The sequence below is a fragment of the Gopherus evgoodei genome, chromosome 5 (assembly GCF_007399415.2).
Source record: "Gopherus evgoodei ecotype Sinaloan lineage chromosome 5, rGopEvg1_v1.p, whole genome shotgun sequence".
NCBI classification, from domain to species: domain Eukaryota; kingdom Metazoa; phylum Chordata; order Testudines; family Testudinidae; genus Gopherus; species Gopherus evgoodei.
Genome location: NC_044326.1, coordinates 91,883,201 through 91,910,131, shown reverse-complemented (window position 1 = coordinate 91,910,131; position 26,931 = coordinate 91,883,201). Strand labels below are relative to the sequence as shown.

General features: G+C 43.4%; 1 protein-coding gene across 3 annotated transcripts; it reads right to left on the bottom strand.

Annotated features, from left to right (window-relative positions):
- Positions 1-9,155: 9,155 nt before the first annotated feature.
- LOC115652884 lies at positions 9,156-25,145 on the bottom strand. 3 transcript variants are annotated; one of them, XM_030565499.1, is made up of 8 exons: positions 21,509-21,530; positions 19,593-19,772; positions 19,046-19,312; positions 15,328-15,387; positions 14,085-14,219; positions 11,692-11,838; positions 10,131-10,191; positions 9,156-9,919 (listed from the first exon to the last, which is right to left on the bottom strand). In XM_030565499.1, the coding sequence occupies exons 3-8, from the start codon at positions 19,208-19,210 to the stop codon at positions 9,816-9,818; spliced, it is 672 nt and encodes a 223-aa protein (XP_030421359.1). In that variant the 5' UTR covers positions 19,211-19,312; positions 19,593-19,772; positions 21,509-21,530; the 3' UTR covers positions 9,156-9,815. The 3 variants fall into 3 exon arrangements, with proteins under 3 accessions (XP_030421359.1, XP_030421358.1, XP_030421357.1); XM_030565498.1 differs by lacking the exons at positions 19,593-19,772; positions 21,509-21,530 and adding an exon at positions 24,806-25,145; XM_030565497.1 differs by lacking the exon at positions 21,509-21,530 and having other exon boundaries at positions 19,593-20,090.
- Between the last annotated feature and the right edge of the window lie 1,786 nt (positions 25,146-26,931).

Below are 26,931 nucleotides of genomic sequence, written 5' to 3'. Positions count from 1 at the left end.
TTCCTCCTAGCCCCCCAAACCAAGCACATTCACATGCACAAACTTCTTTATGGTGAAGTTACTGTTACAATGTATTCTGTTCCTCATGCCCTTCTGAGAGAGTGGACTTTCAAAATTAAAACTCAAACATTAAGAGGGGGGAGGGAAGGCAAAACTGAGCTAAGATCTACTGCATATCCCCAGAACTAATGTTAGTGTTAACAAAAAGACACACACATACACACCAAATGTCATGAAAACCAGGACATGCAGAACTGTGGTGGTGCATAACACACAAGTTAGCCACCTACCCTTAACTCTGCCCCTTTAAGATAGCAATAGGGATGGGAATCCTCAGAATAGACCTGATTTTCAGTAACACCAAAGCTCATTTTTGCTTCTCAATCAGTGAAAAAGGGAATTAGTGTAAGTGAGAAGCAGAGCTAGAGTCTCACTTCCCTTTAAGAAAAAATGCCATTTTCTATGTTCGCACTGTAAATCCAAATCAGAACTCCTTGTCAGAAGGATGAATAGAATCAATCATCGATGAAGCTTGTGAAGCACCATGGATATGAAGAGTAATTGCTGCTGGTTTCTCACGATCACATTTGACATCTTTTCCTTGCTTTTCCCAGCTGCACAAATCTCAATTAAACAACATATTGGAGAATTTCCTAAAATCTGGTCCCTGCAGTTTAGGCAAATATTCTCCACATTTAAAAGAATATACCATAATGTGCTGGTATAACAGTGCTACAGAGTGAGGCGCACAAAACCCCACTAGGTTCAAACAATATCTGGACTACTTTTATGCTGCATCTATGCAATCCTCTTATTAATGAAACTATTGAATGAAATAACTTCATTACTAACAGAGTGTAATGTAAAAGGAAAGAAAAACTTTCAATTATTTCAATAATTACTCATTAGAACATAATCAAAACACTTACCCTCTCTGCTCCCAGTGTCCCCACTGATCCTCAGTCTTCAGGACTGTTTATAACAAGTGGAGTTTTCAACCCTCCCAAGTCCAAGAAGTCTGTAGTTGTCTCAAACAGCATCCTTCACAGACTAACAAGTAATGACACCGGTGACAGCCCTTTTCTTAAAGCCAAGGTTAACATATACACTCAGCTCTAGGAGAGCTCCAATCTCCAACAGCCTGTTTTTCCTCTGCCTCGAGCCAGCGTGAGCTGCTTCCACTGAGCATGCTTAGTTCATTGTGAGGTGGCCAAGACAGCTAGGTCCCTTTTGCTATAGCATCCCAGACAAAGCAGGCTACACTAGCATCCCACAGGGACAGAGTTAAGGTTATGTGGTTGCAATGCAAGTAAAATAGCACCCTAGCTGCTCATTGTATGGTTTCTATACATTTGTATTTTGTTTCTTTTGTAACTAACATTTTAATCACGGCATGCAGAATATAGCATATAGAAATTGGGAAGCATCCCTTTAAATAGGTTGTGAGCGCTCCAGTGGCCGTCACTGTAATCTGTGTTTTAGAACCCACCAGAATCCTCTCATAGCAGCAGTGTATATGTGCTGCTAGGAATTGCTGGTTGTATATGTCTTTAGTATACATGGTTATTTAAAGCCCACCAGGCCTCTGTGGTTCCCTCTATACGACAGATATTGTGTAAAGAGTAAGAGACACATTAGCTCAGCCTCTCCTTGTTTTCTATCATTTCAGTTTTGGTCATCTCACCTTCCAGAAGGGGAAAAAAGGCAGCACTGGTGGGAGGTGGCAACCTAAATTCCACTGTCACAACACTGGGTTTTTTGTTTTAGTAAGTGAATTTAAACAGTGCTGTAAGCAAACAGGGCACACTATCAAACAAAGGCCATTTCTACACTACATTAGGTGCACAAGCAGGAAAAGCAGCATGGCTGCTTTTAAACTTGTCTATATAAAGAAACCAAGAACCATCCAATCATAGCCTGTGATCCTTTTCTGCTGTCTTTTTATGGTGCAGCCTCTGTGTTTACTTTGAACAGTCCACAAAGGGAGAATGCAGTATACATTATTCTGAAATACATGCAACAGCTTTTCCTTCTCTCTACTACCACACACTCAATCAACCATTTCAGAAATTGGAGACAGCAAAGGTTTCTAGACTGCCATGGCTGAACATTCAGCTGCAAGAAATAGCCCCACAACCTGGCTAATGTTTTCTTGTTTCCCACCTTTAGATTATTCATCCTCACTGTTGTTATGAAGTGCTATTGTGGGTGTTGCAATAGCACAGTCATGCTGCCTAAATCACTATTTTGGAATCACTGTTGCCAGCTCCAACCCTTTTATCAGGAGTTTTGCAATTCTTAGTTCTTTTCATAAAGTTCCAGCTCCTGGAGGCAAGTGAGGAGGACAGGACTTTAATTATTATGATTTTTTAATTAAAAGTTTCTAGGCATCATGACTGTGGACAAAAATTTGAAAAACATAACTTGAGTTCACAACTTGAAAGGTAAAATTAAAAGCACTCTAGCTGTATTTTGTAAAAATCCTAGGATTTAAGAAAATCTCATTTTTGAATGTTTGACTGCAATCCTGGCATGTACTCTTTGAATAGATATTAGCACTAACAGAGAAGCTGATCTATGCAACATCTGTATTTAAAAGTTTAACATTGTTGGTGTCACTAAGCATAACCCTACGTAACTCGGGAGGGTGGAAGGCCACAAGAGTATGGAGCCTTCCTGGTTTTAGGCCTCAGCAGACAAGAGTCCCTCCATGTTTGAACTTTAATCGACCTAAAAGGCCAAGTGTAACAGCCGTTATCAGTTGCAACAGTTCTAACTGGTCTAAAGCAGAAATAATGAGGCCTGTGCACCTTTAGCAGAAGGACAAGATAACTTGCAGAAGGAAAACTTACTAACGAGCTGCCGCGGCCAAGATTACTTAATGCACCTGCGCTTACGTAATTGCTACAGGGGGAGGAAGGAGGAGGAGGGAGGGGAAACGGGGGATTGCTAGTCAGTGAGAAAAATTCTCATGGATATAAAGGAACAGACTGCTTGTTTTAGGTGTGCTTGATCTGAGTCAATCTCCCTGCACCGCTTTGAGATCTCAAATAAACTTGGTTTGCTTCTCCACCCTGGTGTGTTTATTGGCACGGCACACCAGGCGACGGACCCCCCCGCTGTTGCTTGGCCTCAGGCAGTTATCTGCCGGTAACAACATGATGAATAGTCTTGAGTCACTTATTTTCTCTCTATTAAAATACTTGAGCAACTACAGATTGGTTAAAGAGCATCATCTCAGATTTGTACCTATGTGAAACCTGTAAACATAAAGACAAACAGCCACAGCAAAGCTGATGGTACTGCACAAAGTGCTGGTGAAACCCCTGTTTTGGAAGTGTGCTTTAGTTCTGTCATATTAGATAAATTGTTTTGGACAGAACAAATCATCTAAATTAAGGGGCCTCCTGTTACAGCTACTGGGGAAGACTAGAAAATAATTTCCATTTATTTGAAAAGGGAAACCAGAATGAGCCCACATGATTTCATTGTACATTAACACAATCTTGGTTGTGCAGAGAGTGCATTGTAGTAAATAAGATAAGGCAATTTCAGCCCCAACACCACACATTGTTCTTTGGACACACTGGCTGGATCCTAAACCTGGGTTGCTATGTAAATCCACTTACATTTAAAATATCAGCCACCCCTGTAAAATTCAATGAACAATTAGGAAATACAGTCTGAACAAAATACCTTACCCAGGCCAATAGCTGCCTTGCCAATTCAGGCAGCTATCCACCCCCATTTCTTAGAGCAGACTACCAATCTCACTGGGATTACTACTGTACTTTCCCACAGTGCCGTAATGAGGGCAAGGCGAGTGAGGGACTTGCCTCGGGCGCGGAAAGCTGGAGAGTGCAGAAAAAGCCTTCCCTGCTGGAAGGAAAACTGCGTCTTTCCCAGCTGCTGCTGCCTTTATGGCAAGAAGAGACGCTGGCCGGCTGAAGGCGAGCAGCCAGCTGCAGCATGTCAGGAGGGGCAGCACACACGTGCTTCACAGCCCTCCCCGGGAGGAGACGCCGAGGGGGCTTCCAGTGGGAGACAGGAACATCGGCAGTGGGCCTCACACACCTGAGCAGCTGCTGGGGCTTCCAGTGAGTGTTTGACCCTGTGATCCCCCGCCACAGCCACCACGCCTGCAAACTGAGCAAGGGTCAGCCTCACCCCCAGTGAGGTTATGGCAAGGGGCAGCAGGGGAGGAAGGATGCCACATGTGATGGCAGTCCCTTTTCTCCCAGCACTCACCACCCCGTTTCTGGCTCCCAAACTCTGTCCCAGAGCCTGCACCCAGCCTGCTACACTCCCTCCCAGAGCCTGCACCCCTTCACTCATCCTCCACCCAGCACCCAAACTCCATCCCAGAGCCCACACCCCACACTCCATCCCAGAGCCCAACCTCTCAACCATCCTACACCCCAATCCCCTGCCCCAACCCAGGCCCTGCATCCCAGACCTCCTCCCCCCACTCAAACTCCCTTGCAGAGCCTTAGGCAGGTGTGGGGCAGAGTTTGGCAGAGGGAGCTCTGAGCGTTCTGGGCACCACCAAAATTTCTACAAACCTGCTGCCTCTGATACTTGGAGAGGGGGTGAGGAGGCGAGCAGCAAGTTGGTGGATGGAGAGAGGGCCCCCATTTTCTGTATTTTAATTGTTGATACTGCATTGATTGACTGCTGTGTGCATTAATATAGCAACCCTCTGGGTCTTTGAATGAGGCTTTATACTGGGACGGAGGGGAGGGTGAGGAGGTGAGTGGTGAGTTGGTGGCTGGAGTGGGGCAAATCTAACAGGTTCAAAATCAGGGACTGTGGTGGTCCTTTTTGCTGCTTCTCTCTGGGCTGGGGGTTGTCCCAATGCTGCAAAGAGGGTGTTCCCAAAGGAAGGTGCTTGCTTCTAACCCCAAGGCCATACACAGTATGTCTGCTCTTCTCTACTCAGCCCACTTGACAAGTTTGATTGTCTTTGGTCTGGCTCCCAGCCCCTCTCCAAGGGTTGCAGCTGTCTGGAGGTGCTGCCTTCCACGCCTTCCTCAGTCACACCTCATTCATTCAACAGGGCAATTGATTACAAAGTGGGGGGAAGAAATTAGTCCACTTCTAGCAAAAAGACATTTTTCTTTTACCTTAATTATACTACCTTATACAAAAATGCAGAGATTTATCTACAGCTGCATTGATTGACTGTTGTGTGCAGTAATATAGTGACCCCTGGGACTTTGAATGAGGCTTTATACTTGCGGGGGGCAGTGAGTGGCGAGTTGGGGGCAAGCAGTGAGCCAGCAGGGGTTCTAGGGCAGGGATGGGGGTTTCTGGCAGGGGAGGGAGAAGGTGAAAGGAGGCAAGTAGTGGATGGAGGACTGACTAGGAGGGATGCAGCAAGCCAGCTGGGGGGCTAGGGGGTGAAGAGGGGTGTGATGATGGGGCCGAGCAGAGAGGGGGTGGGTCCTATTTTACTACTGTGATCTGGTCACCCTATGGGTGCTGTTTCTTTCCCCCTGCCCCCTTCCTTTTTGGCCCACAGCTGCTTCGATGGGGCAGCGCTGGGGAAGGAGGGTTTGTTTCCACAGGGTGGGCGGTTTCCATGGGGCTGGGCGGTGCTGGGTGTGTGTGTTTCGGGGGGGGGGGGGGCTAGGCAGCACTGGGAGCGGGCACAATTTTATATTCTTGCCTTGGGTGCAAAAATAAGTAGTTATGGCTCTGCTTTCTTACCCTCTTTCAGATAGGGCCAGCTCTCTCTCTGCTGAGCCTTTGTGGCCGAGCTGACACCACTTTCAGTTCTCCATGTGTTACAGATTATGGGCAGGAAGGAGCAGCCATCATCCTTGTGTGGTGATTGCAGCAACAGAACTACAGGAGCCAAAAGAGACCTCGGTGCTAAATGGCCTTATTTATTACACCTCTGTAAATGTGCCCAGCCAGGCAAATATACAGCTTGTTTACTATATAACCTTTCACTTCATACTTCTGCATCCCTGTGTAGAAAGTGGCCTATATTTTTTGTCTGGTGAGGTACAAACAAAACAAATAAATAAATCCATTGGTCATTTACCACCTTAAGTATCATGGGTCAGTTCATGCCTGCACAGGAGCCTGACTTCATAATTAATACACCACATGTGAGTATTTAGTTAAATCATCCCTCCCTAAGCATTACATATTCAAATTTATGAGAATTTAATCAGTCAGCCACTAAACAAAGTTCCATGCTAGCATATACAACTGACATACACCCCCCTGCCCCAACCAACCATGGCAGAAGTCTACCTTGCCAAAGGTGGACAGAGGAAGAGTTCTGTATCCTCTGGATTTGCGTACAACAACCTTCTCTGTCTGTCAGTGCAGTCAAAGGGGACAGGGAAGTCAGTTCATCAGGCACAGGAATCCAGCTACCTTGGAAGAGCCTAGAGGGAGCAAATGAAGCTAAAGGAGTGTATGTCTGTGAGGATCTCATCAGAGAAAGCTAGGAAGGAGGAAAAACATTAAATGCCAGAGCTCTGTTAGAAAGGAGGGATAACTAGCATGTAGAATAGGCTACTAAATACAGGGCTGGAAGCTGCAATCATGAATATATTTTGTGTAGTGCTATGCAATTGGGGGGGGGTGACATTAAATGGGTACTAAACTTTTGCAAAATTTCTGCCATAGCTGTTCTCCTTTCCTTTAGTGGAAAGATATTACTGTCATGCATCACTAACTGGGGGGTAATTAAGAGAGATTCCCACAGTAATATAATAACCACGTTGAAATTATACCCATCGGCAATGAACAGAAATGGAAAATCCGTTATACTTTTTTATCCCAATTCTCTTTTACACTGACATGCCCAGTATGTGTCTTTTCTAAGAATCCACTTCTGATAACCTTTAATTTGATGGGTAGTTCCCAATTCGATCATTTCTGATCAAATTATATATAGGTTGCCTATAGCAAGGTATTGCAATTGCTTGTCTGTACCTTTAAGTTTCCCTTTGTTAGTTAATGTTCTACCAAAACAATGTTAATTATAGAAACTGAAATCAATGTTTAATTGCTTGGTAGAGTAATTTTAACACAGTTAGTTGAATTACTCTATAGTCAGAGATCCCCTTTGACCATTCATTAGGTTATCAAGCTTCTGGATGGGATTCAAAACTTCATCCCAGAACAATGTGTGCTTTTTATTTCTGCAAAGTATTACACTGATGACATTTATTTTGTGATCAACTAGAACTCCCAGATCCTCATCTGCTGTACTCCTTCCTAGGCAGTCATTTCCCATTTGATATTTGTGCAATGGATTATTCCTTCCTAAGTGTAATATTGCATGTGTCCTTATTGAATTTCAGCCTATTTATTTCTGACCATTTCTCCACTTTGTCAATATCATTTTGAATTTCCAATCCTCTCCTCCAAAGTGCTTGCAACCACTCCCAACTTGGTATCATCCAAACTTTATAAGTGTACTCTTTATACCATTATCCAAATCATTTATGAATTTAAATAGAATCCATGCAGGACAGAACTTTACAGGTCCCCACTTGATATGCCTTTCCAGCTTGACTGTGAACCATTCATAACTACTCCGAGTATGCTTTTCCAACCATTTGTGCACCTACCTTCTAGTAGATTCATGTAGGCTATATTTCTCTAGTTTGTTTATGAAAATGTCATGAGGGCCAGTACCAAAAGCCTTACTAAAGTCAAGATATATCACATCTACTTCTCCCCCACTCCACAAAGCTTGTTACCCTGTCAAAGGAGGACGTTAGGTTGGTTTGATCCGATTTGTTCTTGACAAATCCATGTTGACCATTACTTATCACCTTGTTATCTTCTAGCTGCTTACGTATTGTTTGATTTACTCTCTTCTTTCTGAGTACCAGTGTTAACATGCCTGTTATGTAATCCCTGGGGTGTCCTTATTCCCCTTTCTATAGCTAGGTACTAGATTTTCCCTCTTCCAATCCTTTAGGATCTCTCCTGTCCGCCACAAGTTCGCAAAGGTAATTGGTAACGGCTCACAGACCTGGTTGAAGAGATCTTTAAGAATTAAGATTTATTTCACCAGACTCTGCTGATTTGAAGACATCTAACCTATGTAATTCTTAATGTGTTTTGTCCTATTTTAGCCTCAAATCATACTCCATTTACATGGATCACTATTTCAGTCATCCCATCACAACTAACCTTTTTAGTGAAAAATAAGAATTGCTGCATTTTCTGTTATTGTCTCTCTTCTCATTGAATGATGGGCCTACCTTGTCCTTTCTCTTGTATTTGTAAAATGTTTTCTTACTAATATTTATGTCCCCTACCTAGTTTAAGCTCATTTCATGCCTTGGCCTGTTGAGTTTTGTCCTTACATGGTTGTGTTGTTTTTGATACTCATGATCTTCTTAATTTAACCTCATTTTAACATTTTGTAGGACTCTCTTTTTGAGTTTCAGATGGTTGCTGTTCTCTTGGTTAAGTCAGTGTGGTGTCTTACCATACTTCCTATCTTTCCTACACATTAGGATAGTTTTCTCTTGTGCCCTTAACATCTCTTTAAAAAACTGCTAACTCTCAACCGTTCTCCATATGAGAAGTAATAAATGTCCCAACTTCCTGAGCACATTGTAGTTCTGCTGGTGAGTTTGCCATTTGAAACAAGTCTTTTATGTTGACAGTTCCAACCTTCCACACATCAGTATTAACTATCACAATGACGTTCTCCTGAAGGTAAGGTAGAAAGTAACCCCTACTACAAAAGTCACCATAGAGATCCACAAAGCATCATGCTTCTTGGTATTGATGTTCACCCTTCTATTAGGTAACAAAGCCCTAAAGCCGTAGAAGTACTACCCCACTACACAATACATTCAGTTCCAAAACCTGACTGCTTTCTTAGCCTAAGGGTAAGTGGAGCAGAAAGAAGGCTGATCTTATTAATGATTCAACTTCTACTCTTTATGAAGGAAGTGGGCAGGGATGTCACTAGCTTGTTCATAACTATTATTCCAGGCCTGGATCAATTGAACCAGCTTGATAGCCACCGCAACCCTTAGCACGATTATGACTTAGGTAAGTGATAAACAGAAAGTTGTAGCACATCACAAACAGGACTGGCTGTTGTGAATAAAAGTCCCATCATGTTAAGACAAAACAGGATTAAGTAGATTTCTGGCTTGTGCTTATTAGGTGTTCATTGATAAAATATAGATAAGATTTAAAAACAAAAACAAAACTGAATTCATAGTTTGACAGAGGAATTTCAAGTTTTAATACCAGACATTTTAGCCTGTTCCCCAAGAAAGATGGAAGAAGATGGCTGAATATCCAGTGCAGTCCACAGAAGTAAGAGAAATAATGTCTAACCACAAGTGGCTCCTTCATTCTGGTATAACTTGTTTAAAAGGTAGAAAAAACAAGTTATATTTGAGAAAAATGTAGCTACATTAACAAACATTTTAAAACAGTCAATATGATTTCACATTTGAATGCTCAAAGCTAGCACTACTAAACTGAAGCTGCAAGACAAATTCCATTATCATCTAGGCTTAAAATATACGTCTCATATAAAAGCTGCAGAGACTGATTCATACATCCCAGAAGAGATGAGGTATTTTAAACTGTGCAAGACCTAAATCAGTTTAAGAACCTGTAAGATCTTTTCATCCATGAGTGCTTAGATAATTGCACTGCCATCTTTGCTGAACTTTCTGTGCATTCAATAGTTCTATGTTTAAAGAATCCAAGAAAAAGAGCACAGATTTTTTTTTAAAAAACTTTAAAAAAGGTAGCAAAATATAAAGTAAGTTCTCCAGTCTATTAGCATTAAAATTCTTAGTTATTCTTCAAGCAAGTCTGATGTAGGGAGGTGGTTTGGATAGTTCTTCCTCTGCATCCAAGTCTTGATCTGGAAACTGCACTGGGGAATTAAAGATTCTGTTCCCATGATCTACGTGAGAGGGAAAGAGAGGGGAAAAAAGATACGATAATGGAATATACTGTAGCTGCTTGGGCCAAATCCTGAGTTCCTTACTTTGTTTTCAGTCACTACCAGGATTTGGCTTGTAATACATATTCAGTAAATGATACTGTATGGAGTGATCACTTTAAACCCCAAAATGATCTCTCTAGGAGTTGGAAGGGAGGAGAAAGTTACTTACTTTGCACAGTGCAAACCAGTTCCACAGTCTGCTGCGGATCCTCAGCAGGTTGTAACCATTCCTACAGATGAGATTTATATTTTAATCTTTCCATTGCTAGTCAAACATGGATGATGTTCTTATGCAATCTTATAATCCAGTTTAGAAATTATCCTTGAAAGTAAACTTTGAATTTGTATGTACAGTAGAACCTCAGAGTTACGAACTGACCAACCACACACCAAATTTGGGATCAGAAGTACACAATCAGGTGGCAGCAGAGACAAAAAATAGCATATACACTACACTACTGTGTTAAACTACTAAAAAAAGGAAAGCAGCATTTTCCTTCTGCATAGCAAAGTTTCAAAGCTGTGTTAAATCAACATTCAGTTGTAAACTTTTGAAATGACAAGCATAACATTTGTTCAATTATGAACGTTTCAGAGTTACGAACAACCTCCATTCCCAAGGTGTTCATAACTGAGGTTCTACTCTAGTTTATTTGAAAGGAGGCTAATTTTAATGTATTAGATTTAAATTTCATTGCCTTTTCTCCCAAAGGAGGGTGTAGTTTAACATGTGGAATTAAATAGTGCCATTCACCACTTGATTTACATGTCGTTTTTGACATGCATATATGATAGCCTGATACTTTATCCAAATTCCTTTTCTTGATATGTCATGTAGTCAATTTTTATTTATATTCTGATAAAATAGGAGGAAAATGTCATTTTGTACAAGTTGTTTATTCAATCCACTAGAAGTCCTCCTTCCCTATACTAATTTAAAAATCAGGAAAGTGAGCTAGAAAACCGGAGTCACAATATTCAGAGAGATTTTATAATACATAACTCAGATCCTTAATGAAATCTGCTTGGTCAGTGATAGTGCTGGTTGAACGTTTACAAAGTTGGCAGTTTTTACACAAAAGAGGGACACTTTTCCTGAAAATTGCTTCTTTGTCCTGACTGGCTCTACTGTAGTGCATGCACACAGACAAATAAGCTTAGAGAGGTATTTACATTTAAATCTAGTACATTAAAACATGAAGTCTTACTGGTATGAGTTTGGGATGACACTTTACTCATAGTTTATGCAGAGCATCCAAAACAGGTGCTAGTAAAACCTTTACAAATCATGATGGAGTTTGTATTTGCTATAGTTTACAGGAAGTGCAGAGTTTAAAATTATGGGGTTATTTTATCCATCAACTGGTACTTCAATTGTTTTTGTAAACAAACGTACCCTAATGCAGGCCTCTAAAGGAAGAGAGGCGATTACTAAGACACTTCAGAAACTTCTAAAATGCCTTTCCTCATCTAGCATTACAAGTTTGATGTCTTGTGATCTACTAGGACAATAGTCTTAGAGCATTAGGAAGAGGTATCCCCAGCTCAAGGTCACAAAGGCACATTCTACACTCCAAGCGTTTAAAAGAAGATATCAGACCTGCCTTTCATCAGATAAGCCAGTCAGATACACGACTAAGGCATTTACCCTAATCCACAGTTTTCCCTATGTACCACATGTGATGCAATAGAATTTGAAACTAATGTTCAAAAAATCAGCACTTACATACCATTCCAGTTACATTGTCATAACATGAACAACGTGGAAGACTTCGGCAGCCCATGTAAGCAATAACTAGCACAATGAAAGCACTGCAGGTAGATGCAATTAACATTGCTACATTGGCTCCTTTGACAAGTTTATCAAGCACAAACTTCTGTAATAGAAAAAGGAAATGTCAGATGGCTCAACAATGCAGGCTGTAGCTTTAAGTTATATTCCAAAACAAGGTTTTGATTAGTGACTGAAATTCTTTATCTGTAGTGTATTTCCTTTTTCCATTGTAAAAATCTTTACTACTTTTACATGTCAACGGGGGAATACAATAGTTCATTTTAGTATTGATATACTTTTAAATCAGTAACATCACTGATGTTGAGGGGAGACATTTCTCTTCTGTATTTTGGGGTTTTTTTTGTATTACCCTCTGCAGAAGCAACAATAATTTCCTATAAATTTTGTACTATATAGTCAAGTTTGAAATTAACAGGAATTTTGTTTAAAGTTCATTGTATTTAACACTTTGTTCCAACACAAGTGCACACCAGCATTGACTAATGTCAGCTTTGGAAATAGTTTTACTGATGCAGCAAAGGTACAGCAAAGTAAATACTGAAGGATCATCCCCTTACATCAGTGGTCTCCAACCTTTATACACATAGGGTCACTTTTTGAATTTAAGTGCAACCCAGGATCTACCTGGCCCCTTCCCTGAGACCCCACTCCATTCCTCCTCTCCCTCCCCCCTCCCCCGCGGGTCTCCATTGCTTGCTTGCTCGCCTTACATCCAAGACCTCAAAGCATTTCAGAGAGATGGGTACATTTTCTTTTTACACTTTACCCACCTTTTACAAATATGCAAACTGAGGTGCAGAAAGGTTAAGTGACTTGCCCAGAGTCATACTGCAAGCTTTGATGGAGTTGGGACTCAAGCCCCTAGACCACAGGCGCTGACTCCGTGTGCGCACTGGGGCTGGAGCACCCATAGGGAAAAATTGGTGGGTGCTCTGCACCCACCGGCAGCCAAGCTCCCCCCCGCCCAGCTCACCTCTGACTCCTTCCATGAGCGCGCCACGTCCCCGCTTCTCCTCCCAGAGCTTGCCACCGCCAAACAGCTGTTTCGCAGCATAACAAGCTCTGGGAGGGACGAGGGAGGAGTGAGAACACCGTGTGCTCAGGGGAGGAGGCAGGACAGAAGGATTTGGGGAAGAAGTCCAATAGGGGCAGGGAGGGGACGGAGTTGGGATGGGGACGGGGTCACGCACCCCCAGCACCAGGAGAAGTTGGCGTCTATCCCCTAGACCAGTGCTTCTCAAAGCCAGTCTGCTGCTTCTTCAGGGAAAGCCCCTGGCGGGCTGGGACGGTTGGTTTACCGGCCGATCACAGCTCCCATTTGCCATGGTTCGTCGCTCCAGGCCAACGGGGACTGCAGGAAGTGGTGCGGGCCAAGGGGATCTGCTGGCCGCCCTTCCCACCCACAGCCCCCATTGGCCTGGAGTGGCGAACCGCAGCCACTGGGAGCTGCGATCGGCCGAACCTGTGGACACAGCAGGTAAACAAACCGTCCCAGCCCACCAGGGGCTTTCCCTGAACAAGCGGCAGCCCGACTTTGAGAAGCACTGCCCTAGACTACTCTGCAGTTTAGTGAAGATGCTGAGTTATCTTGTAATTTGTTTTTATAACAAGCCAATGGCTTCCCTTCCTATCCCATTCAAAGATATTCATTGTTTGAACTTGGGACAGATATTCTAATTTCTCAGTATTTCCAATCACAATACGCCTCAATCTTGGTTGGTGTTCCTATGTGTTTCCATAATCCAATAAAATTGTATGAATGGATTCTGTGGCCCAGAGGGTAAACGGGTTTTAGATCAATTTAAGTTAGAATGTTGACTGTTTTGATCTTCACTGTTCCTGTTCTCCTACACTCAATTTCATATCAAGGACTATCGGTACCAACTCTCCAGTTATATAGGCTACGTGCTGTAATAGCCACCAAGTACTCCCATCTCATGGAGAACATCTCCAAAGCATTTATGTTCTGCAAGGCAAGAACCCAGATCTTCACCATTGCATGTTCTCTCTATGGGGAAAACCCCATGTTCCTAACATATTTTGACCACTGAGTTCCAGGATAGAAGTTCAGTATCCTAAGAATTTCCACATCCGAGAAAGCCGTGGTCCATCTATTTCTGCATTCTCTCTTGGACAATAGCAAGTACCAGGAAAATATTATACCGTGATTCTCCAAAGAATCACAGAGCTTCCTGCATTCAGCAATAATAAACTGATTTTAGAATTGTTGGTGTATGCCTAGTTTGCACATACTGAAAGGAACTACAAAGTCTGGATTGCATTTATACAAAAGGAAGCACAATTTTGTCACAAAATACTACTGCTTACCGTATGAATAACATGAACTGGCTCATGTGTGAACATCTCATCTTCTTCACCATAGCTTAAAGTTAAGGAACCATAGACAACTACAATGATGGTGGCAAAACAAGAAAATATAGAAGCTACTATCATTGCATTCACCTGTATAGGAAAAAATTAAAGGCAAATATGGGGGTGGGGACAGGAAGAGTTAGTGCGTTGTCTATTTTTCCTTTAAAATTAATAAGCCACTCTAAAATATATTAACACTCAGACCTGAATAATTTCAAAAATGTTCTGAACACCACCCATAACACTGCAGTAATTATATTCTGTTGAGGCTGGTTTGAAAGACAGACTAAAGCCATATGAAAGCCCAGGACTTTGGACCAAGATATCAGTGCATCAGGAGCTCCCCACAATACTCATTACTATGTTTACCAGCTGTTTTTTTCCCCCTCTCCTCTTAAGGGATCCACAATTCAGGAATCTCTTGTCTGATTCACTTCCTTTTATGGGGGAGAAAAAAAAAAAAAAGTCTACTTCGCCCTCCAGATCTAACTTGCCAATTTTGAGTCTTTGATAGTAAGAGGGGCAAAAATTAGGATCATAATAGAAAATCATTTGCAGCAGCTCCTAAAGCTTTATAGTGATAGATTGGTAACAAAGGACAGTAGCAAGAAGAATTATTATGAAATCATGGTCAAGTTCAACAAGTGTCTCCAAGCCACTACCACCTCTATATTATATGTGCCCTATAATCTTGACCACAGAGATGATTGTTTGTTTAAGCAATTAGATTAACTAAAACCCTTTTAGGTCTTTTAGCAGTTCACTCATTTACAAATAAGAACGTATCCTTTTGGAGTTTGACTAGCCAGAAAGTCAAGAAGCAAGCTCTTTACACATTCCATTTTAATTCCTATCATACTATATAGTTCAGCAAAACAGATGAAATTTGTGAAAATATTTCTCTAGTACATTCAAGAGCAATTGCTAGAAAATACAGAGCTTGAAGGGATCTAAAACCAGTTAATAAGAAAAATCACATGTTCTGGAGTAACTGATCAGCAAATGCTGCCAGAATTTTCATTTTTCTATAGAATTTAGTACTGCTACGCAGAACTCAGAGTGAGGATCTCGCAGCAGGATTTAGAATTAAGTGTGATAAAGTGAACCACGCTACTACCAACTTAATGTTGCTTACACAAGATGTATCTTGTCACTCCTTCACCTACCCCTTAAAAAAAAAAAAATTCTACAAACTTACAAGAACTGGATTTTTTTTCTGGGAAGAAAATAAAGCCAGAATTCCAGGAACACCCATGACCTGCATGTTAAAAACAAACAGATGATTTTGCAACTGGAAAGAAAGTATGGTAACAAGTTATGCTACTATATTGGGTATGACAAGTTTCAGAAAAATATATTCCATAAAGAGCCATTTTGAATAATAAGGACTCAAAGTTCATAGTTCCCACACAGAACGAGGACCTTTGCACCCCACTTGATAATAAGAATGAGCCTATGAAGAGAGCAGACTTTTCTGCCACAATAACTGACGTACTTCAACTTTCTTGGTTGTAACAGTACAGATCCTGGAATTTAAGGAATGACATTGTCACTTCTTTAGAAAATGAAAGATTCTGCTAGTGAAAGTTAGCGTCAAATTAGCAGTTATTCCAGCCTTGCTTTATAATTTTGGAATCAGATTTCACATTTCAGCAGTGTTACATTTCCGCTAGCGTGAAAAGTGTGTAACTAGCACATAATATTCCAGGGAATTAAGGGCCATTTGCATTAACTGAAAGCTCTCTTTAGTACATAACCTACTATCTAGGACAATTTATGACCACATGTGTCGACATATTTATAAATTATATAGTAGTTTAAATTCCATCAACCTTTATAGCATATGCTGAAGGTATTACGGAGAGACTGTAGATAGCTCTCCATTACCACAAGTTTTGATGTTCTAACTTTGCCAATGCTCAGCCAATCCACCTGAAATATCCCATGTATGCTCCTGTAATGAGAATGTGTATAGGGGGCTCGGGAGAGGCATATGAATTGGGAAGGCATATATCAAAGTAGTATTTTGCTATTTTAATACTGGTTTGTCATTGACATGTCATCTTAAGCGTCTTGGCTGAGAAACTCCAAACTTGGTTTCTTTAAGTGGACTCAGTGAGGACTGGTTCCTCTGACTATTTTTGGTTACGCCTGTTGGCTATTTGAGGTAATCGAGCTGATTTTGTAGACCTACAGCCAGTGTCTGCAACAAAACTATTCATATCTTAAAGCCTGCCACTACCTGCCTACCATTGTATCTGGAATTCCTGTTTTCTAAAGCTCATTCCATACTGCAGCCTTGTTTGGCTTAAGTTTGGGAAATTAGGACATGTTCTGTCATTTATGTAAATATGGAAACATCAATCAAAAATGCAAATCAGGGTATTAAATTACTTTCTAAAATCTCCAGTTTTCTGAACTTTCAGGCTTTAACAGCAAGCCAGTGCCAGCACTGGAACCCATATATTCTGATTTCTAGTTACATTGTACTTCAGTGTCAATCACTGTGACCCTGACTAGGCAAACAGAGGATGACTACACGCATAGACCTCCTGAAGTCACTGATGACATCAGAGCAGGGCTGTATTCTGGCAATCCCAGTTTGGAGGGGCAGAGATCAAACAGTTCTACCACCATTTATAGTGTCCCAGAGACCAAGCCCAAAGGAGTACACTCTGGTAAGAGTGACAAAGATGAGGATGGGGCAGAGTATTGGCCTGGTAAGGCTGAGGTAAAGGTGGCAAGCCTCTTGCTTCAGGACTTAAGCCAGTCCAACTAGTAGAGATCAAGATGGGACCTAATCTGTGGGGTGATTATCTTACCGCTGAGTTCTTACACCTTCCTTTGAATCATCCGATGTTGGCCACTGTCAGTGACAGGATTCCAGACTAGATGGGCCAGTCTGATATGGTGCATATTGCAACTCCTGTACTGGCAACACCAAGAACAGCTTTGAATACCAATAACATGCGTCAATGTATCAGTGAGCTACTAAAAAGTTGCTCACTCCAACACACATTAGTAGTTCCCTGCTCCTTTTGTGAAAGGAAAGGAGCTATTACTCAGGGGGTAGGTATGAGTCCAGAATGAAAGAGGATGCTTTGGGTCAGCAGCTTCTCCAGTAAATTGGATGGAATACATGGACAATGAGGAGGGGAGATCTGGAGACATGTAAGGAACAGGGGGAAAACTAATAAATTTTGTACTTTTAATATTTTGTTTGTATTTTTAGGCACGATAGAACAAAAACATTCCCCTAATAAAGCTTTGTTAAATTTGAACTGATGTTGTCAATGTGTGCCAGTAACTTAAAGGATAAAAAAATTATTATAAAGGTACAGCAAAAATAATCTGGTGGAAGTCAAGTAACTCACAATAAGGTTATATTTACCCTCAAACATTGGAAAGCATGGAATAAAGAGTTGTGCAGTCACCATTTAAGGTACATTTGGGGTATGCAAAGATGGCAGGAATGAAAGGACAGAGTTAAACTCGTTTGTGGTACCCTAGTGCAGTGGTTTTCAAAAACTTTTTTCTGGTGACCCAGTTGAAGAAAATTGTTGATGCCTGTGACCCAATGAGCTGGGGATGAGGGGTTTGGGAGGAGGTCAGGGATCTGGGCTGGGTGCAGGCTCTGGACTGGGGATGAGGCATTTGGAGTGCAGGAAGGACTCTGGGTTTATGGGTGGCTCGGAGCTGTGGCAGGGGGCTGGGGTGTGGGAGGGAGTCTGGGGTGCAGGAAGAGGCTCCAGGTGTGGGGGCTCAGGGCAGGGGATTGGGGCATTGGGTTGGAGTACAGGGAACAGTGCAGTGTTGGAACAGGTAGGAACTAGCCTGCCTTAGCTGGGAAGCACCACCAATGGGACTTTTAACGGCCCGGTCAGCAGTGCTGACCAGAGCCGCCGCAACCCAGTCTGAAAAAAATCACTGCTCTAGCGTACTTTTTGAGGAAAGCTTTCTGGCTTCCATTCCCATCCCCCTCCACATTACCTCTCCTGCCCCCAACATTAAACCCATATTAAAAGATGTGCGTCTTTGGGTTATCTACACTTCTAGGATGAAATCCTGGCCACACTGCAGGCAATGGAAGCTTTGATAATTACTTAAATAGGGGCCAGGATTTTACCCCCAGGATAGTTTATTTAAGAAGTTTTACACAAGTTGCACTTCATTATCTAGTCAGAGCAGGTCGTCAGGTTACTAGAGAACTATTGTTCGAAAGCAGTAGACAGACAGACAACCCAAGAAGGCACCACCACTGTGCACCAGTGACAACTGATCATATTATGCTGTAGCAATGGCATGTTACTTTTGAATAGTAGGAATATTTTCATATGGGAAACCTTATGAATATGAGCTGCTCAGAACACCTATAAAGCTTTGATGCAATTATTAAGCTTTCATCCCTAACATCAGTGAAGCAGGTCGGTGCTGCCCCTAATGATGAAGTTAAAACCAATTAGGGTACTGTTGTACTCTTACTACAGTTCATTCTCAATGAAAAAGTTCAGATGTGTTATGTGGACACTGAGTTGATCTTACGAAATGAAGGGGTCCTCTGTGTCCCACCACTACACTGAAGCTCAATACAGTTATTAGCTTTATACATTTTTCTTTTGGTCGCAACTTTTAAAAAGGCAACTCTCCACAGCCTCATTTTCTAAATCATCCCATGTCTCATGAAATAAAAGCTGAATTACAGTTTGTCTTGTTATTCTAGTCCCTGCTCACCTCGCAATATCCTCAAATCGTTTCCCAGTACCTCTCCACTCTTGTGCCTTCAGAGCAGTGGACAAATACCAGATTCCAAGAGAGGTGCTGGAGAAGAGTCAGGAAGTTCTCCCAGAGGGAGCCAACATCTGAACTATAACCTCCAATCGGATAAATAAATAGAAGAAGAAGATATGCAACTTTACCATTCCAGCCCAGATGGGTGCTCTGGTTTTACTCAGTGCTGATTCTGTTCTGAAGGTGCCATCCATTAATCCACTGATGACACACACTGCAGCAGAGGCTATCTGCAAGAACCCCAGTACAACCATACTTTTCTGGTTAAAGATGAAATATCTGTAGTGATCCATTACAATGAATCCACACGTCAACCTGTGTGCGCACACACTCTGTGTGATCTTAGGAAGAAGCACAAGGATCCTTCAGGAAGAGAGTCAGCCTCACTGTTTTCCCTAAACAGAAAGAAGGTGCAAGAGGATTAGCACTTCAACAAGTATCATCTGACAAATTGTTGACATACCTTGCCATTAATAGCATGAGGATCTGCTATAGTAGCACAGCGTCAAACATTCAGCTTTGCCATGTACATGGAACTTATCTTTTTATGGTTGCCAGAAGATGTTGGGGAAAATACAAGAATGAGAAAAGTGGACGTCAAAGTAATTCACACACTACAAAAGCTTTGTTTTTAAATACATCCATTAAAAGGTGTTTCTGGATATAGAGAATTACCTTGGCAGGTAAATCTTACTGATAACCTCTGCTGTCAATTTTTTCCCCTTTAAAATTATCATAGTAGTACATGCAAGATCCAGTTTATTCTTAAGCTTTGTTTAGAAGCCAGGTTTTGTTTCCTTTCAGCGATGACTTGAGGGGTCACTCCTTGGACCAAGAATCAGGGATTATACTGCTCTAGTGTATAAAAGGATAGAAAACTGCTAATGACTTTGCTCTAACAAGATGCAGATTGTAGCATGTTTTCAACATGTTTTAAATGTATCGTCTCCATGTTAAAAAACTGTTGCCACTAACGTTACAATACTATCCTACTGTATGACTAAGCAATACTTAATGCATTTAAAATGACAGGATTCCAGCTAGTTCATCACCTCCACAAATCCAGGGTTTAATCTACTACTGTCCTGTCCTGACCTAACTACAATTAAATGACATTAAGGAAGCTAAACATTTAAAGAAGTTTAGATTCCTAGTATGAATACACACAATATTAGTGACATTTCAGCCTGCAAGCTTGCTATAGAATAATGTTAGTTGACCTTCCTAGTCAACCCCAAAATACATACACACACACACACACACACACACACACCCCACACCAAAGAACAACGTCACAGGAGTTCTCAAACTTTATGGTCCACATTTTCACAGAGGGTCGCATGAACCTCCTGTTCATAATTATGCAAACTACATCCCATTCCTTTGACAACTACAGCAATTACTTATGTGGACAGTTAGCTAAAGTACTTACTTTCTTAATGTTATCTTAATACAATTCTGTAACTGAAAACACAGAGCTGCCTCACGTGATCAGCCGCCTCTCTACTCACAACCTGCAAGTACTCTGTAGACCACAGTTCAGGAACTTCATTTCTATAAGTCGTTGTTTTAGCTCAGTACTTCCAAACCAGGAAATAAACATGGACATTTGTCTGATCACATTCATATATGTTCACCAACTATTATAATGAAACCTACAGTAAGGACCCTCCCCAATAGCAATCCCCTCCTTAACAGTTCTACAGTGCCTACTTTAAACAAGATTTCCAGTACAGTTTAGTTTGACCTTCAGAATCCACCACAACTAGACAACTAAATTTTGCTCATTCTGAGTGTGTCAGGAATATTATTGTGCTATTGTGAGAGAAGCTGAAAATGAAACTGGTGTGTTGCTTACCTTGTAATTTTCAGCTCAATCAACATTACAAAGTTACAGTTTTAAATCTAAAAAGGTGTTAGTAACATAAATGAGGAATTTTTTAAACCTAAGGACATTCCTTTAAGGGAAAGTCACCGCTGAATGACACAAACAACCCTTGTCCCCAACACAGAAAGTCAGGCACACAGCTCAACATTTCCAGTGCCCACTAACCTAGGAATGGAACTGGGGAGAGACAGTGGATTCTCCCATAGTACAAAATATTATTGGGCCAGACTTATTCTCCCTTCAGCACCAGTTTTGTGGGGTAAGGCATGTGATCATTTAATTTTAAAGAGGATCTTAAAATAGTGGTACTCATACCAAACTGTTGTCAAGAATGTAGTCTGGTATTTGGAGCATTTAATATCATGTTGTTAAAAGAACAGTCAAAATTAAATTTGAGGGGAATTTTTTTTTTTACATATATCTTTAAACAAAACTTTTTAGACAATCAGTAGTGATGCTGAATTGCTTCACCTTACAGGTTTCATCCCCCCCCCCCCCATAGTTATATATATATTAAAGTCAACAAAAAAAAAAGAAATTCAAACGCCCACAATCTTTTTAGATACCTTGTTGTGCCTAGGTGCTAGGAGTGTCTCTAAGGCCTGGTCTACACTGTGTGTGTGAGAGGTGTGTTGATGTAAGATGCGCAACTTCAGCTACAGGAATAGCATAGCTGAAGTCAACACATCTTATTTCAACTTACCTCCTGTCCTCACGGTGCAGGATCGACAGCTGCAGCTCCCCCATCAACTCCGCTACCGCCGCTCGCCCTGGTGGAGTTCTGGAGTTAATGGGAGCACATTCGGAGGAATCGATATATTGCAGTGGGTAGTCTGAATGTACCCTAAGTATCTGGTGGCATCTTAAAGACTAACAGATTTATTTGGGCATAAGCTTTTGTGGGTAAAAAACCGCACTTCTTCAGATGCAACAGAAGTGAGGTTTTTCTACCCACGAAAGCTTATGCCCAAATAAATCTGTTAGTCTTTAAAGGTGCCACCAGACTCTTTTAGACTAACAGACATTTTGGAGCATGAGCTTTCGTGGGTGAATACCCACTTCTTCAATCCTGAACGGATGGTGTCAAATTTTCAGATGAACTGAAGCTCAGCAGTTTCTCTTTGAAGTCTGGTCCTGAAGTTTTTTTGCTGCAGGATGGCCACCTTAAGGTCTGCAATAGTGTGGTCAGAGAGGCTGAGGTTGATGGTGGAGTGGAATCGTGGTGGAATTTTTCCAGAGTCTCCTTCCCATGGGTCCAGATGATGAAGATGTCATCAATGTAGCGTAGGTAAAGAAGGGGCGTGAGTGGACGAGAGCTGAGGAAGCGTTGTTCCAGGTCGGCCATAAAGATATTGGCATATTGTGGGGCCATGCGGGTGCCCATAGCAGTGCCACTGATCTGGAGATATATATTGTCATCAAATTTGAAATAGTTGTGTGTAAGTATAAAGGCACAGAGCTCAGCCGCCAGTTGTGCTGTGGCATCATCAGGGATAGTGTTCCTGACAGCTTGTATTCCATCTGTGTGTGGGATGTTTGTGTAGAGAGCCTCTACATCCATGGTGGCTAGGATGGTGTTTTCTGGGAGGTGACCAATGCCGACCTAGAACAACGCTTCCTCAGCTCTCGTCCACTCACGCCCCTTCTTTACCTACGCTACATTGATGACATCTTCATCATCTGGACCCATGGGAAGGAGACTCTGGAAAAATTCCACCACGATTTCAACAGCTTCCACTCCACCATCAACCTCAGCCTGGATCAATCTACACGGGAGGTCCACTTTCTTGACACCACGGTGCAAATAAGTGATGGTCACATTAACACCACCCTATATCGAAAACCTACCGACCGCTATGCCTACCTTCATGCCTCCAGCTTCCATCCCGGACACATCACACGATCCATTGTCTACAGCCAAGCACTGAGGTACAACCGCATCTGCTCTAACCCCTCAGACAAAGACCAACACCTACAAAATCTCCACCAAGCATTCTCAAAACTACAATACCCGCACGAGGAAATAAGGAAACAGATCAACAGAGCCAGACGGTGTACCCAGAAGCCTCCTACTGCAAGACAAACCCAAGGAAGAAACCAACAGGACTCCACTGGCCATCACATACAGCCCCCAGCTAAAACCCCTCCAAATCATCAAGGATCTACAACCCATCCTGGACAATGATCCCACACTTTCACAGGCCTTGGGTGGCAGGCCAGTCTTTGCCCACAGACAACCTGCCAACCTGAAACATATTCTCACCAGTAACTGCACACCGCACCATAACAACTCTAGCTCAGGAACCAATCCATGCAACAAACCTCAATGCCAACTCTGCCCACATATCTACACCAGCGACACCAACACAGGACCTAACCAGATCAGCCACACCATCACTGGTTCATTCACCTGCACCTCCACCAATGTAATATACGCCATCATATGCCAGCAATGCCCCTCTGCTATGTACATTGGCCAAACTGGACAGTCTCTACGGAAAAGGATAAATGGACACAAATCAGACATTAGGAATGGCAATATACAAAAACCTGTAGGGGAGCACTTCAACCTCCCTGGCCACACTATTGCAGACCTTAAGGTGGCCATCCTGCAGCAAAAAGACTTCAGGACTAGACTTCAAAGAGAAACTGCTGAGCTTCAGTTCATCTGCAAATTTGACACCATCAGCTCAGGATTGAACAAAGACTGTGAATTACTTGCCAACTACAGAACCAGTTTCTCCTCTCATGGTTTTCACACCTCAACTGCTAGAACAGGGCCTCATCCTCCCTGATTGAACTGACCTCGTTATCTCTAGCTTGCTTGCTAGCATATATATACCTGCCCCTGGAAATTTCCACCACATGCATCTGAAGAAGTGGGTATTCATCCATGAAAGCTCATGCTCCAAAACGTCTGTTAGTCTATAAGGTGCCACAGGATTCTTTGCTGCTTTTACAGATCCAGACTAACACAGCTACCCCTCTGATACTTGACAGACTCTTTTTGTGGACACAGACTAACACAGCTACCCCCTGATACTCTAATAAGGGTGATTTTTAAGGCCCTGGTATGCCTAGACAACTAATTAAATTAGCTGTCCACTATGTTTTGGCTCTTGTATAGAAAAGTTTTACTTCCAGAAGAGATGACAGGTTTCAGAGTGGTAGTCCTGTAAGTCTGTATCAGCAAAAAGAATGAGGAGTCTGAAAGAGTCACACCCACACAAACAAAATGTTTGTCTGGAGTTTAACTCAGAGTAAGGCACCGACCCAACACATGCTAAAACTTACTATACTGAAAGTCTGTTGCTCTCACAGAAGTCTTATTAAAGCCTCGTCCTAAGGAAGGGCTTGAAGGAAAAAGAACCCAGGAGTGCTGGAAAGGTGACTCATGTTCTTCGTACTGTAGCAGAGCTTTCTCTTTTAAGGACACTCTTGTGTCACTTCAACGTGAAGGAGAAAAAGAGCAGCAGCCGGGTGAGCACACAGAGATGCAATATCATTCAGACCATGCTGGATTTGGCATGGATTTGGGGCGGGCGGGTGTGGACTTTTTGGACTAGCACTGTGCCAGGCAAGAAAGAAAAACCGGCACCGTTGTTCAGCAAAGGCTCTACCAAGGTGCTGGAGGATGGGGCCCGGCGCCTCGGAACGGCAATGAATTACTTTGCCCTCTTCTGTAAGCAAGTCCGCCGCGTGGCTGGCCGCCCCGAGCCCTGCGCCAGGCATTGCAGCTCTGCCTTCGCTCAAGCAAAGGACTTTGCATCGGAGTCACTCACCACACCCCGGGGAAGCGGAGGGGCCGAAGAGGAGCGTGGGGTTGACAGCCCCGGACAGCAAGCGCCCCTCGGGGCCCAAGGAAGCTGGGGGAGGGAAGAGAAGCGCGCACGGAGCCACCCGAGCCGGCCCGGTGCGCGTCCCGAAGGGCAGGTGGGAGTGAGCCCGACCCCGGCAGGCTCACGGGCCCCCAGCCCGCCGGGGGAACGAACCAACTCACCCGCGCAGGCAGCAGCAGCGCCCCAGCCGCCTCCTCCGCACAGCGGGAAGCCCCGGGCGGGCGGGGGCACCTGAGCAGGTGAGTCACCGCGGCTGCTCCTGCCGGGGGGCCGCCCTCGCCGCTGGCTTTAACCCCTGCAGTGCCGCCGCCGGCCGGGTTGCAAAGGCGCCCGCCCGCTCCCGCTCCCGCTCCTGCCCCTGCCGGTGCTGCTAGGCGGCGCAGGTCGGCCCCTGGAGTCAGCCCTGCCCTGCTCGGTGCTCCCCAGGCAAGGGATTGCTAAGTGCTGGCTGGCTAGCGCCGAGCTGCAAAGCCCGGTGGCCAAGCGCTCTGGAGAGCAGCACTGTTCATTTCACCAGCTCCAGCAGGCCAGGCCAGGCCTGGAGGTGGAGGTGAGCAGCTCACTCCTTGAATACTGGGCGCAGTTCTGGTCTCCCCATCTCAAAAGCAACATATTGGAATTGGAAAAGGTACAGAGAAGGGCAACAGGAATGATGAGAGATGTGGAACGGCTTCTGTCTGAAGAGAGGTTAAAAACACTGGGGCTTTCCAGCTTGGAAAAGAGACAACTGCTGTCAAATGATAAGAGGTCAATAAATTCATGCATGATGTGGAAAAAGTGAAGAAGGAAGTGTTATTTACTGCTTCAGCTAACACAAGAACCAGGGGTTACCCAATTAAATTAACAGGCAGCAGGCTTAAAACAAACAAAAGGAAGTAAAGGTTGGGGGTTGTTGGGAAGGTCAATTCCTATTACATCAGACCATTAAGCACTGGAATGGGTTACCTAGGGAGGTGGTGGAATTTCCTTCCTTAGAGGTTTTTAAGGTCAGGCTTGACAAAGCCCTGGCTGGGATGATTTAGTTGGGGATTGGTCCTGCTTTGAGCAGGGGACTGGACTAGATGACCTCCTTGGGTCCCTTCCAACCCTGATATTCTATGATCTATGAAGTACTTCTTCACACAATGCATAGTCAAACTGTGAATGTTGTAAAGACCAAAACTATATCAGGGTTTGAAAAGAACTAGATAAGTTCCTGGAGGACAGGTCCATCGACAGTTATTAGCCAAGATGGTCAGGGATGCAACCCCATATTCAGTGTCCCTGGCCTCTGACTGCCAGAAACTGGAAGTGGACCACAAGGGCTTGATGGATCACTCCATGATTGCCTGTACTGTTCATTTGCTCTGAAGCACCTGGTATTGGCCACAGTTGGAAGACACAGGATTCTTTGCTGCTTTTGTTGGAAGACAGGATATTGGGTGAGAACGACCATTGGTCTGATGTACTATGGCCATTTTTATGACATTCTAATGCCACTGCAATGTGCTCCTCACAAGCAAGCTAGGGAGATTGTGGCATGTGCGGGGTTGGTGAATTGCTCTAGGCCCTGCATGCAGAATGTTCATGTAGATTTGCTTTTGACAGCTTGTCACACACCCCTCACACCTGTCAGCTGAGCCAAGAGAGTCCCAGGCTAGTAAGGGAAGCCTGGAGAAGGCACTCTTGGAGACAGGCAGGGCAGGTAAAGTGTGATCCCCGCTTCTCAGGCAGCCTTACAGAAACTCCTGGGGCAGAAGCTAAAAGCAGCCATGCCCCACTCCAGCAGACTGCTTCATCTCTTAGCTCCAGCACTGGGCGCACCGCTGCTGTCCCAGCAGGCAAACAGCAAATATATTCAGATTGTTTACTGGTGCTAGGTCTGGTTATTGTGCAAGAAAAGCTCTGCCCTGCCTGGAGGAGCATGTGGCCAAGCACTTTCACAAGAACTCGGTGGGAAGGTTAGAGCCTTCCTCTGCATGGCAGGCCTGTCCGTGCAGCCCCAGCACCTGGTGGGGCGGGAACCATGGCCAACTGCTGTTCTCTCCACCTTGCAGAACACACAGTTCTAGGCATGGTGGCTCTGTAATATGCACACAACCCTCCCCTGTGCATGGGGGGAGATCACCATTCTTGTACATTTGGGACCCATGTCCACTTTGTGCCAGCAGCACTAATCAGGTATTTCTTCCAAGGGGGCAAATTCCAGTCCTTCCCCCCATCCCATTCCAGTCCCCCCATGTCCCCTCCCTTCCTCCTACAGGGATTCTAGGTCTCCTCCACCCAGCTGGAATCCCCTCTTACCCCT